Source organism: Pseudorasbora parva, chromosome 7 (genome assembly GCF_024679245.1).
Source record: "Pseudorasbora parva isolate DD20220531a chromosome 7, ASM2467924v1, whole genome shotgun sequence".
In the NCBI taxonomy this organism is placed as follows: domain Eukaryota; kingdom Metazoa; phylum Chordata; class Actinopteri; order Cypriniformes; family Gobionidae; genus Pseudorasbora; species Pseudorasbora parva.
This window is the reverse complement of record NC_090178.1, coordinates 35,076,485-35,090,941: the sequence shown is the minus strand read 5'-3', so window position 1 is coordinate 35,090,941 and position 14,457 is coordinate 35,076,485. Positions and strand designations below refer to the sequence as shown.

The 14,457-nt window shown below is 35.1% G+C and overlaps 1 protein-coding gene across 3 annotated transcripts in view; it reads left to right on the top strand.

Annotated features, from left to right (window-relative positions):
* Positions 1–724: 724 nt before the first annotated feature.
* Positions 725–14,457, top strand: part of ulk4 (unc-51 like kinase 4) — a 283,773-nt gene continuing 270,040 nt past the window's right edge. The window contains exons 1-12 of one of the 3 annotated variants that reach the window (XM_067449187.1): positions 725–931; positions 1,060–1,197; positions 1,299–1,398; positions 1,796–1,935; positions 4,213–4,381; positions 6,111–6,212; positions 6,736–6,819; positions 6,904–6,979; positions 7,106–7,210; positions 10,273–10,370; positions 10,923–10,992; positions 11,745–11,808. In XM_067449187.1, coding sequence (XP_067305288.1) covers positions 1,060–1,197; positions 1,299–1,398; positions 1,796–1,935; positions 4,213–4,381; positions 6,111–6,212; positions 6,736–6,819; positions 6,904–6,979; positions 7,106–7,210; positions 10,273–10,370; positions 10,923–10,992; positions 11,745–11,808 — 1,146 coding nt within the window. In that variant the 5' untranslated portion in view covers positions 725–931. The other 2 variants (XM_067449185.1, XM_067449186.1) reach the window with 2 other exon arrangements.

The following is a 14,457-nucleotide window of genomic DNA, read 5'->3' as shown; positions in this document are numbered from 1 at the left end:
TTTGCAACTCTTTCACAACTACATTTAGAAGACAGCATGCTACACTGTTTTATGCTTCTCTTTAGAATCAAATAGTGCGCATTCAATTTCAGTTAAAAGTAGAATGATTGTTTTGCATACACACAAAGTGACGAACAAAAGTTTCAGTAATGTTAAACACTAACCGTAATATTCAACATAAAATACAATGCAAATATATAAAATCAAACTTTCAGCAAGATATTCATTGACATTTCAATCTATACTGATCAAGTTCCTCAATATCCTAATTCAAAAGACAAAGCGAATATTAATGTATATTAATATGTGGTATAATAATGTATGGTTACATAATATAAAACATTTTATACATTTAATAATATAAAATATATATAGAGAGAGAACAAGAAAGTTCAACCAATGGCTGGAGCTGTGGAAGCGCATGCTCAGTGGAACCCGTTTCCTAAACGCAACAGTGCGTCCTCTTCTGTATCCTAGCAATGAGGGCTCTTCCAATAGTAGGGGTGTAGGAAAATTAAAAAGTTGAAAACAGATAGAAAAAATGCATATTATTATCAGTTTTTACATACATTTTCAATGAATATACATTTTTTAAAACAAAATTGTATTATATAATTCCTTAATTTGCTATTTTACACGCTTTGCTCTTGTGACTATGATGAGTCCCCCTCGTACGATTTAGTTTCACTTCAAATTTGTGTCCGTTTACCAGTTGCCTACCCGCGCGTGAGGAAACTTGTACAAAAGATAACTGCACCCATATTTTGGCCCAATACATTTTTAAAATAGTACAACAAGAACCGGGAAATGATTTAAATATGGTGTTAATCGGCCCGTGTGTGTACTATTGAATTTCGTGGTGTCTGTTTGGTCAGGAAGCTGTTGTAGTTGTGTCTGTGAACTGCCAGTGAGATCGAGCTCTCAATCTCACGTGAGTCTCTGCAGGTGTGTTTGTGTGATTATTATGCACCTAACGTTACACTACACACTGGCTTTCAAATCTGACGCGTTTTAGGTGGTTGTTTTGTCTTTAATTATCATGCTTTTATCGCTGCGTAGATGGAGAACTTTATTTTGTATGAAGAGATTGGGAGAGGTAGCAGATCAGTTGTTTATAAGGGCAGAAGGAAAGGCAGCATACATTTTGTGGCCATCATCTGCTGTGACAAATCCAAGAGACCTGAATTAACAAACCATGTATGTAAACGTAATATTTCTTCAGCTATTTGTTTTAAACAATGTGTCCATGCATTGAAATTGTACCCCTGCGTTTGATAAATGTCACATTATCTCCACAGGTGAGACTTGCCCATGACGTTAAGCATGATAATGTGGTGTCTTTCTATGAGTGGTATGAGACCAGCAACCATCTGTGGCTGGTGGTGGAAATGTGCACAGGTGAGATCATTGGCCCCGGTTTCACAGACAAGGCTTCATAAGCTAGTCACAGACTAAAATGCATGTTTGAGCTTTTTTAACTGAAAGCAACTTAAAATATGCCAGTGCCACTGTTTTATCTCAAGATGCACACCAGTAATGTTTATTTTTTTTTTTTTTTTTTTTTACTTTCTTCATAGGACACATTTATAAAAGCTATTTAAATGTCCTAGTTGAACTAAAGCTTAATTCTGGCTTAATCTGAACCCTGTTTGTGAATCCCGGCCCGAAACCTTTATTTAGGTTTTATCATTGTATCAAGTCTAGTCTAATCCTGTTTGTTGCTTTTTGGGGTATTGAAATCGAATGCTTATTCTTTGATTGTTTTGCTTTACTGTACTTTTTTCTTTCTTTCTAGGGGGATCCCTGGCAGCACTGATCGCTCAAGATGAGTGCTTGTCTGAGGATGTAGTGCGAGAGTTTTCCATTGACCTGATAAAAGGTCTTAAACACATCCACGACTCTGGTATTGTTGTCTCGGATCTCACACCTGCCAAGGTATAAGCATCACACCTGTTACATTGTAATGTATATCCATCCTGAGCTAGTGTATGTATAGTGTCGTATTACACCCTAAACAGAGTTTAACAGTGGGCTGTGTTTGGTTTTTTTTGCTGATAGTGGTACAACTTAAAACTAACCTTTTTTGAATTAATTTTTTATGCATGTGCCAATGAAATATTTAAAGGTGTCACAAACTACTTTTTTTTTATCCGTTTATGATGTTTCCTGAGGTGCACTTATGGTATTATAATGCTTTTTACATCAAAAATGTTCATAATTTATTATAAATAAAAGGCATTTTTCCTACCCTGATTTTAGCCCTCTGTTCTGGGTTTTAGGGGCGTGTCCGCTGTTAGACTTCCGTCTAAACAGCCACTGCTGTGATTGGATAACATCTTTCCATTTGATTTAGTATTACACTCTCTTTTAGCGAATTTTTACTATTACAGCTCTCATGGTTAACTAATTGTGAAAAGTGTTGCATTATAATATATTTCGATCTATGGCATTATATCTATGACATTATCAGATCGTGGCATGAAAGGTTGCAGTGATGATCATTGTAGCTGATCATAGACACAATGTTGAGCTCATGAAAGCAAGCAGTGATCTTGTCATAGCAACCCAGTTTCTGTACACTGACAAATGCTTTCATCTTCACTAACAGTGCAGACGTGATATAGTTAAGAGATTCATTGAATAAAACGGGAGTCACTGATAAACGTGTCACTGATAAACTCTCTGTTTGTTAGAACAGAGCTCAAAACGATTGCAAAGGGAGCTTTCTTTTATCGCTTTCTTTATTGAATTTAATTTAATCATGAATATTTTCATCGTACTAAGAGAAACGTTTAGTTACTGGTTTGATTTACTGACACACAGACAAAGAACATCTGACTGTATCTGAATCATTACATTTCAGATCAGGCATTATAATTAATACAGTTACTAACATGTTGCATTACTATCAAGCCCAGGCATTGCACAATATTTTGTAATCCTCAATGGCATGTTTATTGCTTTGCAGCTCGATGCTTTAACGCTAGGCCTATGATACTGCAAATCGGTGGGTGGGGCTAAACAGCCAGGGATGAAGTAGGCGTTGATATTCTTCAGCTGAGGCGGTGGCTGCCTTCCTTTGATGTCACAAATCCCAAATCTTCAATCAAAATAGGCTTTTTTGAGATGCGCCTAGCCTGAAATATAGGCGAGAGTAGGCGGCTGCAGTGAAAAAAGTGCAGGCAACGATCGTTGAGGGAGCACATTGTAGCATTAATTGAGCTGTTCTCCTCGCCAGACATTAGACAAAAGACTGCAAATGTGTCTTCAGGCCAACAAACTTATTTGATAAAAGCATCTAAAAAAAATTCCACACATGGTCTTAGAAAATGTTTCATAAAATTCATAGTTTTGGACATGGATTGACAGCCTCAGATTTTAAATAAAGCATGAACACACTTGTGCTTTCAATTTAGTTGTAGTTATAAGTTGTTATACTACATTCACAGAAAAATATTTAAAATATTGACTTTTTTTATTTTGAAGTTTTTAGCCTATATATCTCTATATTAATTATATCTCTAATATTAACTGTCTGAGTAATTCAGTATTCAGCTGTAAACTCTCAAGTGTTGGCTTTCTAAATATATATTGGTTATGTGTATATTCAGAATAACGTACGAGCAGCTGTCTTTATACTATGAGTATATCTAAATGCTCCATTTGCCAAATCGTGGGGTGACAGGCAAGGGGTTAATTACATGCATGTTTTTATATATTTTATTAAATATGACAACAATCACATAACCCACAGAGAGATCGCATTGTCCGAGAGTTTGGGAATATTCACACACAATTCTCACACATACAAATTATATCAAAGTTTTAAAATCAAACATTTTAAAAAAGAACCATAAATCAAGTTTTTTTTAAACCAATGAGCATTAAGCTCTGTCGTTAGTAAGTCGTTTCCCATCGTGCTTTTGCTCAGCGCAGCCAGTGGAGAGAAACTGTGCCCGAGTGCAGAATCCGACACACCCGCCTTTCGCTCGCAAGAGTTTTTTGACATGCGGACCGCCCTTGGACACATTTCTAACCGGCATGCATCTATATTAAAGTTTGAAAGGTGCTAAATAAATAAATAAAATAACTTCTCATTTAAACAAACACAACGCCACATGGTAGGATATTTATATACTGACAGTCTTCTTCTTTTCCCTTTTTATTTTTGTCTTCAAATCTTAGCTAATATGTCAACTTGTATTCATGTAGATTTTGTTGGATGGACCAGGGACTTTAAAGTACTCTAATTTCTGCCTGGCCAAAGCTGAAGGAGAGAGTCTGGAGGAGTTTTTCTCTCTTGTGATGGCAGAGGACACAGGAGCTGGAGACTGTAAAGAGAACATGTTCTCCCAACAAAACATCAAGAACAGAATTAAAGGTTTCCCTGTTCATTTCTCTATCTACACTCTAAAAAAATGCTGGGTTAAAAGCAACCCAAGTTGGGTTTAAAATGGACAAACAATTGGGTTGTTAACCCTGTGGTTGGGTTAAACATTTGTCCAACCTACTGTGTAGTTTTGTTTAACTTAACTATTGTTTAAAATGACTCTGTTGCTTGATTAAAATTAACCCAAAGTATGTTGGAAATGAATTATTAATAAGTTTAATAAATAATAATTAAACAATACACATTTATTAAATTGCTTATTAATTAATGTTCACCTTTTGATTATTGTTGCGTCTAGTAATTATGTGTCTTTTTTTTTTTTTTTTTGGTTCATTTTAGGCTAGTCATATAGTCATTTTTAAACAATAGTTGGGTTAAATAAAACTGCCCACGCTAAGCAAACATTTAACCCAATCACTGGGTTTGTCTATTATCCATCCATCCATCCATCCATCCATCCATCCATCCATCCATCCATCCATCCATCCATCCATCCATCCATCCATCCATCCATCCATCCATTTTTAGCTTTTGTCATATTTTAATAATCAGAATTATTTTAGTTTTAGTCAACTAAATATAAAACGATCTTAGTCGACTAACTCTGTAGTAGATTTAGTGGACTAAAATCTGATGGGTAATAGTAATTCATTCATTAAGAATTTCTCAAAAATTTCCAAACCAATTATATACTCCTGCAGAAAACATATTAACCTGTTTATTTGAATGATATTAACTGCTATGACATATACCATGTCTTTATCTTAAAATTAAATAAAACCACTTAAAAGAAGAAGAACATATGGTCTTCTTTTTAATTAATGATTCATTCTTTATAACAACTTGCATCATTCTTTATTCTTTCAAGCATACATATTTATTTGTATAAAATAAATAAATAAATAATCCATGTTAAAGATATTAAAGAGTAGTGGATGCTTTTCTCTTTTTTCTTTTGTTGTTTGATTAATATGAAAGGGTTAGTTCACCCAGAAATGAAAATTCTGTCATTAATGACTCAGCCTCCAGAGAGGTAAGACATTGTTAAAATAGTCCATGTGACTACAGTGGTTTAACCTTAATTTTATTTTAAGTGACAAAAATACTTTCAGTGTACAAAAATAACAACTATTTTCAACGATTTCTTCTAGCCTGTGTCAGACTCTTGCTTTTGAAGCTGTGTAAACAGTGCTGCACTTCCAGAACGCCGGCTTACCATTGGCCGACGCCGTTCACGTGAGCGCCACAACGCATGCCCATCTAGGACGCTCTGCACTGTTTACACTACATAAGAATCTGACACAGGCTAGAATAAATTAAGAATAAAGTCATTGTTTTTGTTCGTTTTGGATGAACGAAAATTTTACAGGTTTAAAATGACATGAGGGTGAGTCCATTAATATCAGAATTGTAATATTTGGGTGAACTAACCCTTTAAGGGCACAGATAGCGTTAGGTTTATTAGACTACTGTATTTGAATACGCTCCAAAACTGACATCTCATTCTGGATCTCATTCTCTTCCAAAATCATCTCTCCCTAACATTTCATTTTTCATCTCATTTCAACATCATCTCATTTTTATCAGTTGATGAAAATGTGAGTAGATTTTCTTCATAGTTTTTGTAATTCCAAAATTGGTTTCTGTCTGTCTGTCTATCTACAGTATTATATCTTCCCTGTTCACTTGTATGATTTCTAATAAGACATTTCTCTGGCAGGTTCTCCTGTGTATTGCGCTCCGGAGGTGTTGAATGGAGCAGACTCCAATGTCTGCAGTGATCTGTGGGCGTTAGGCTGCATCCTTTATGAAATGTTTACAGGTTACACATTTTACTATTTCATCTTAGCAAAGGAATTTCTAGTCAAATTCATATGTAATTTTAGTTTTTAGTAACACTTTACTTAAAGTCTTTATATATAATGCATTATAAAAATATTTTAATACATTTATTATGCGGCATAATAATGTATTAAAATATTTTTATAATGCATTATATAGAAAGACTTTAAGTGTTACTAAAAACCAAAATTACATATGAATTTGACTAAATTTACTTTATGCCCATGCCTATTATGTAATGCACCTTAAAATGCATTGTTTGATATCATAAATAATTGTAATCTAATCAGTTTAAATATCTATTTATTGTTACACATGCTAAACAAACAATTTTAGATGTAACAATGAATCTGCAAACATTATAATGTATTTTGGTTACAAGTATTTATAAAAATATATAATGCCTTACAAGGCACATTTTGAATAGCTATATATTACATTTTACATAAAGCTTTCAAGTAAAGTGTTCCCCAGTTCTCGGTCTCATTTTCTTTGTTTCATAGGAAAACCACCTTTTGTCTCTGAGAGTATGACCGGTCTAGTTGATCTAATTTTAAATAAAGATCCTCCACCCCCAAGACAAAAAGGTTTTGACACCTCACCTTTAACAAATTGTTCTTGATATTAATTTCCTTTTGACACATGTAATGACATCTATTTTCTTTTTTAAGCACCTGCTTTCTCACAGCCCAGTCTAGAGTTTGAGAGGCTGGTCATGGGTTTACTTCAGAAAGACCCAGTGAAAAGGTACAGTATTTATTTTCCTCAATTTCTTCTCAGAGTTAGTGTTACTCCTTATTTACCTGTCACACCTGTCATTACTTTAACATTGTAGCTTCAGTACTCAATTTCTTAACTTACTGTCATCTGTAGGTTAAGCTGGGACCTTTTAGTATCTCACCCATTCTGGAGGGAAGCATTTACAGAGGCACACATCCCTATGGGAAAAGGGCAGGATGACATCTCACTGAGATCCAGGTATATTGGGACCATATTTTGTGCTCTTGACATTGTTCTGTTAAAGGAACACTCCACCATTTTTAGTAATAGGACTTATTCAACTTCTTTCCTACATTTAGATATGTGGGCAAATGCATTTTTGTCTCAGTGCATGCGTTATTTTAGTTTGGCAGGGTTGTGGCTAGCATAGCTTAGCATAATGAATGGAATCCTATGTTGCCAGCTAGCATATCTTGAGTAAAAGTGATCCAAAAAACCCAAAACATCGAATTACTTCTTGTGGCCTGCGTATTCACAACCAGTACAAATAGCGATGCCGATTAAGACTAGGCAATTTCCTAGGCAGATATTGACTTGGGACTACATTATGGGGAAGCACAGGCGAAGCACTGCTACTTGGGTGCTGAGATATAAAAGTCAAAATCTTTTTTTTTTTTAAAGCATTTTTGGTTTCTGTTTTCAGCCAAGTGCATCCAGAATTTTAGTTTTCGGCCCAGAATTTTAATTTCAGTACATCTGTAGTTGTGATCCATGCAAATCCAAGATCACCATGAAATCAAAAATAAAGACAATTCTTCTTTATTTTAATTGTATTTTTTTTTAATGGAATATCAGTATTTATTATACATTTATCTGTGCACATAATTTTTCTTAAACTGCATGTGCCCTATGTGTGTAATCTTGATTCTTTATTCAAAACAACTTTCCTCTCTTTCTTGCAACGACATCTCTTCTTTAATGAAATGTTTACTGGCACGAGGGTGGGACAACCTGCCACTCACGTGAGCTCGACCAATAACAAACCACAACAAACACACCCTACTTTTTTCTCAGGCCACGTTCAAACAGCAGCAGAATATGGTTGTCAGTCCTGTATTTGAGTCCCTAATGCGGTTACATTCACACACAGTACGGTATTTTACAGGAGTGACAACCGCATTCTATAACCAAACCCACACCCGTGAATTTTCAAGACCGCAGTCTTGGAAAACCCATGCTGTGTGAACAGAACCGTACTGGACAACCAGTCACGTCATACAGTGCGAGACAGCATGTGTGAGCTGTGTGTCATCAGTTTTGTGTTCTATGCACGACTCAAATGCATGTACTAGATCCTGCAAAGCACATCGTGATGTGAGTGCAACAGTTAAAAGAGTCTGGTTAGTGTGTGTTTACAATAAGATTATGTTAAGGAAGACTTGACGGTTAAACTTGCAGGTCAATTGGACATTTGATATTACTTTGGTCACTGTTGCTATGGTTACTGGTAAAATAATACAGGCAATAGATGTTCATACAGACAGTATTCAAGATTCTACTGAGAATCTAAGTTGCTGTTTGAACATGACATTTTGAGACTCACCTGTAAGTAATTGCAGTGGTCGATCCCATAAATGTAGTGTGAATGCATCCTTATTCAGGAAGCCTTTTCACTTGGATTTACTTCACAATAAGGAAGAAAAGACTATCGCAACTTTCATTTCACCAGAATCAAACAAAAAGTTGTCATCCTGTAACTTCATAACCACTTGCTTCCTCAACGAAAAATCATTTTAAAGCTTAGAAGCTTAAGTTACCTTACAGTGAATGTAATGAATATGACGTAATTTGGTGCTTTCAAATGTAAAACCCAATAGAATACTTTTGGAGTGAATTGGAGTGGAGACTGCGAGCCAGGCCTTCTCATCCAACATCAGTGTCAGACCTCACATATGTGCTTTTAGAAGAATGGTAAAAATTTCCTAAACTTGTGGAAAGCCTTCCCAAAAGAGTTGAAGTTGTTATAGCCTCAAAGGGTGGGCCAACTCCATATTAAACCATATGTATTAAGAATGGGATGTCATTAAAGTTTGTGTACGTTTAAAGGCAGGTGTCCCAAAACTTTTGGCAATATAGTGTGTCTTGTTTTGTTTTTTTGTATAGTTATGAGACATTACTTTTAAGAATGCCACAGTTGTGGAATCATAAAATATGCCATGGTGTAAGTGGTTAAAGAATCTAGTGTACTTTGCATATGGCTCTAGATCATCTTGTGAACAGAAGCTGTCAGTCTAGTATTGATGCATTGAGTGGGCAAACAGCCCTATGGCACACTTCATACACTGCCTGTGTGTTCAGCACAATGCCTTACACAATAAGCCTTTGTTCCATCCAAGCTAACGCAACAAATGCAGGTTATAAAAAGCTTTTTCTGTAGTATCGGCACTTCCTGCACTGAAAACAGACCACATCTGTTTCATTTGTTCCAAAGTAATTTGTTTTATGAGTCCAGGAGAGTTATGAACACGTTTATGCCATTTTGTTGCAATTAATTATGAAGATTAATTACGAAGTTATTGACCGAGTTTAAATATAGGTCAGCTCAGAAATAAAGCCACGTAGATGTTTTAAGACAAAGCAGATTGGTTGAATAGCAAACTTATAATCTCCAGCAGATCTGATGAAGTGTGTAAGTGTGGAGTGGTGCTGACTTCGGGCTGTGATTGAGATCTGAGGTGATGTCAGCTGCTGTGAGTGGGCCAATACAAAGACCATTGTGACTCAACCACAAGTCTGCATATATAATCTTTTTTTTTTATACTCGTGCACTAAATCAGGATATAAGAGGGATTTCTGAAGGATCGTGTGATACTTCAGTTTTGCATCACAGGAATTCATTACATAAAAATAAGAAAATAAATACTTTTTAAATTGTAATATTTCAAATGTTACTGTTTTTTTTTGTGTATTTTGATCAAATAGTAAATGCTATGTGTCTAACGTTGTCGAAAGTTAATAATAAAAATACTTTTTTAACTTAGCACCCCAAATCTTTTGATTTGTACACACACCAGTGAAAGTTTTAACAGTGACTACCAAACAAATCAAATTACCTTTGAAAGTGTATCTTGGTATTATTTGTTGCATTGCATTTACTGATTTTATTAAAACAAAAATCAAACTTTTATCTCCAGGCAGTGTTCAAATATTTGTTTTCCTCACTGTATATATTTCTAGAATATTATTTTGGTGGTAAAATATGGTCCATCTATTTTTACATTTGTCTAATCTAATGTCTTCTCCAATTGTGTGTGTTTCAGGCTTCATTTGGCCCCTGTGGCTTCCCAGACAGCAGAGGAATCACAGACAGCACCTACTGACCCAGCCAGCCCAAACCTCAGCAAGTCCTTCACATTAGGTAACACAGCAGACATGAGAGTCAGCACGTCCTGCCACACTGTCACACTCTACGTGCCTGCAAACGGCCTGTGGATTTTACGTCTGTGCTCTGTGCATGTGTGGTCACTAAGCACGTAGACATGTGTGAGCCTCTACAAATCATGTTCGGTTTGCTTTGATGTGCAAATTATATTTATGTTCAGTATTAAATCTCACACACATCCGTACACTCAAGGATTAGGTTACTGCTGGTTAATACCTCCATTGCATATTATCAGAGGGGGACTACATGACAGAAGAGTGAGTTTATGTAACCCATGAATCAATTTAAAATCTTTTGTGCTGCCTCATGTTAAACGTTACTCTGTTAAAAAAATGGCTTCATTCGGAACATTAGAGCTAGTATTTAAAATTCTTTAAACTTCCTGTTCTACAGATATTTTACAGTGTCAACAAACACATTAATTATATAACATGTTTCCTGTAGATTGTCTCACAAGGCATATTTTTATTTTTTACATTATCATCATTTTTTGTCCTACCTTCTCTTTGTGATGTTTTTGTATCATAGATAATGTGATCGAGTTTAGACCAAAGTCTGCGCTGGACATTGATACCAAAGAAACGATTTTCCTCCTCAGGTACCTCAAGGCTTGTATTTTCATTTATATCTCTTTGACCTCACACTTATTCATAATCACTTTAATTTGCTTATTACATATAGATATGGATACTTCTGTGGTATATGGATATGCTTGTGAACATTGAAATATTGTAAAATCAGAACATTTTTATTGTACTGTACACTACCATTAAATAGCTTAGACACCTGTTATTTTCTTCCTCCTTAAATTTAATCATAACCCATTTTAACACTTCTACTACTACTACTAACAATAATGGTAACAGCAAAGTCATCTCATCACTCATATTGTGGTCAAACTCGTCCATTGAAAAAATAAAATGCAATACATTTTTATGATTACTATTTTAGTAAAAAATTTACCTTGGGAATTATGCAGTTGGCAAATAAAAATGTTAAACAAATACAAATCTATTTCATTATATATATATATATATATATATATATATATATATATATATATATATATATATATATATATATATATATATATATATATATATATATATATTATACCCCCCCCCCCCCCCCTTCTTTTAATAAATACATGTAGTTTTTCTTCTCTGTATCTGGACAAACTCATCCAATAAAAATGTTAATAAAAGTAAACTTTAAAAAAAAAAAAAAAGTATATGTAGGCATACGGTAATTTACATTGTCTAATTAACTAGTTTCAAACAATTTCAAACAATCCTAGTATCAGGATATTCAAGAATATTTCAGTTGTGTTTTGTATCTCTTATCAAACAGCTCCAGACCAACTCCCAGAACAACCAGGGCTAGAGAGACGGAGGACAATCGACCTGAAATTCAAGTGAGTTCACAAGCATAACCATAGAGTTGACCTCCACACTTAGAACTGTATGACTATCTTTGCATTATAACAAAGTATCAAACTAAGTTTCTTTTTGGTAATTTATGCTAACTTTTCTCAAAACTAATTTCAATTTTCTATGCCGGATTTGCAATGGCTTTTTACAAAGAAGTGGATGTATGTGAAATGTTTTTGTCTTCTGTACGTGTCCCACAGTCCATACTAAAAATGCTAAAAACATCAGAGTGAAAAGCTGAGCTATTAGTTTATTCCTTATGCTTGTTTAACAGTTAACCTAAGGCTTGCACATGATACCATATCTTTTGTTAAACCAACAGCACCATCTACTGGATATATTTAACATTACCATTGGCCACTAGCACGTGTGCTATGTCTCATTTCAAAGGCTGTGCCTTCCGGAGGAAGATAAAAAAAAGTTAAACAAAGTAAAAAAAATAATAAAAAAACGGCTTCTGGACCAAAAAAAGTTATGAGATAAATTACAAAAAACATTTTTTTTTTTATTTTTTTTTTTTTATGATTCATATATAGTAGATTTTATAGTAGGCCTGTTTGTACATGCACACCCTTTACATTTTTATTTCAATGTTGTAATTAGCAATTCATTACATTTTTAAGTCAATTTGAAGCAGATTTGTTATATGACAACATTATTTAAAGCTTAAGAGTTGAGATCAAGTTCTCTACATCTCTTGCGCTGCATCAAGCCATCCCATAATATTCATCATCACTCAAAATAATGCACAGTTCAGATTAACTGTACAACGTGTGTAAACCTCCAATACAATTATAAAGTAATTATTCTATCAAAAATAAATGTGTGGCTGTGTCTATAGTATTCTAGACAACATATTATTTTCAAAAACATTCTTAGATTATTATTGTTTTTATTTAAAGTTATTATTAGCTCTTGGTTCAGTAAGGAATTCTTGTAATAAAGTATCAGTGATTGGGACAAATTTTAAGTATCCACCCCACTTAAAAAGATGCAATCTAATCCTGTTTACATAAAATAAGCCTGCTCCTAAGCAGGTTTAAGCTTCCGGACATGTTCCGGACATCAAATCCAGGATGGGTGCGTTTATACTGGGTACACACCAAAATATTTTTTACGTCTTAAAAGATGTAAAAACATGTGATAGACCACAAACATGAGGACAAATAATCCTAGCTTTACCCGTTTTGATCTTATAGTGTGTGGTGTGACGTGATGTGACAAAGACAGCACACCACACACAAACAGATTTTCAGCCTGAGTCCCGACTGTAAACACAGGAAATCTCGCAAAATCTCGCGAGACTTCAGGCCGGCAGTACACTGCAAGTGGGCTGTAGAGATTGCACACTGCCTCCGGTGAGAAAGTATCTTTTTATTAAACTGTTTGTACACTTACAAATTTCTCAATCCTATGGTTTGCATGTAGGGACACTCATTATGCTACCGTGTTAGTGTGAGGCTATTTTGAGCCTTGTTAGTGGTATTAACTAGTGATTTAAAGGTCCCATGGCATGGGTTGTTTTATTGTTTTATAATGTTTGCTGGGGTGTACTTATATTGTTAGTATGGTTTTTACATAAAAAAATGTCATAATTTAGAAATAAAAGGCATTTTTTCAATACTGATATTAGCCCTCTGCTCTGTTTCAAGAGGCGTGTCTGCTGTGAGTCTTCAGTAAAGACACCCACTGTTGTGATTGGCTGACATCTTTGCATTTAAAATTAGATAACGTGCGGATGGGGCGTGGTTTAGTCAGGCGAGCAGAGCAGCTGCAGCGCTGCCAGTCTAGAGAGACAGAGAGAAACGGAGCTGGGGAAAGATTGCTGAGGAAGTGTTATTGTACCGAGTTTTTGAGAGCGCAAGTTTATTTTGTTTGTATCTGAGAGCTCTGAATAAACACGAGTGAACTTTGCAACGTTATTTCTCTCACAAAATGCTTTCACTACAGCTAACAACAAACGACATGAATACAGTAAGATGAGCAGCGTCATTCAAACGTGTGATTGACCAATCCGAACATTATAAAGTGTTCTTTAAATGCTCTCTCTCGTTTAATCATTTAAATAACAGATTTGTTTCATGCTGCTAACAGGAACAACATTAAGTTGATGGTTTTAGTCACTGACTTGATTCACTGATGCATCAAGGCGGCCAGCGGTGGGATTGATAGTTTTAAACGATTTAGAAAGAAAGTCTGTGTGAACTTGAATGATTAGCTACACATCAGAACTCACTGATCCCAGATCAGGCAGTAATGAACACTGTTACTCACTGTTTGTGGTGGTACTGTTGAATCCTATAGTAAAGCCTGTGCTGCTGACATCCACTGATAAACTGACTCCTTTCTCTACTAATTCTCTGGGCAGGTAAAGCAGAAGAAGGGGCGGTAACCTATCCTGGTATGACGTCATAACAGGAGAATTCAAGATCAGCTCATCTGAGCTCTCAGTTTCTCAAAGGCAGAAAAAGAAAGCCTGAACTCGTTTTATACTGATCAAAATTTCTAGCGACTTGGGGACAATATTCAGGCCAGGGGAACTCATATTAATGTTGAAAAACCTCATAAAATAAAAATGTCATGCCATGGGACCTTTAATTTCACTTACCCGGTGCCCCATAGACAAGCGTTAT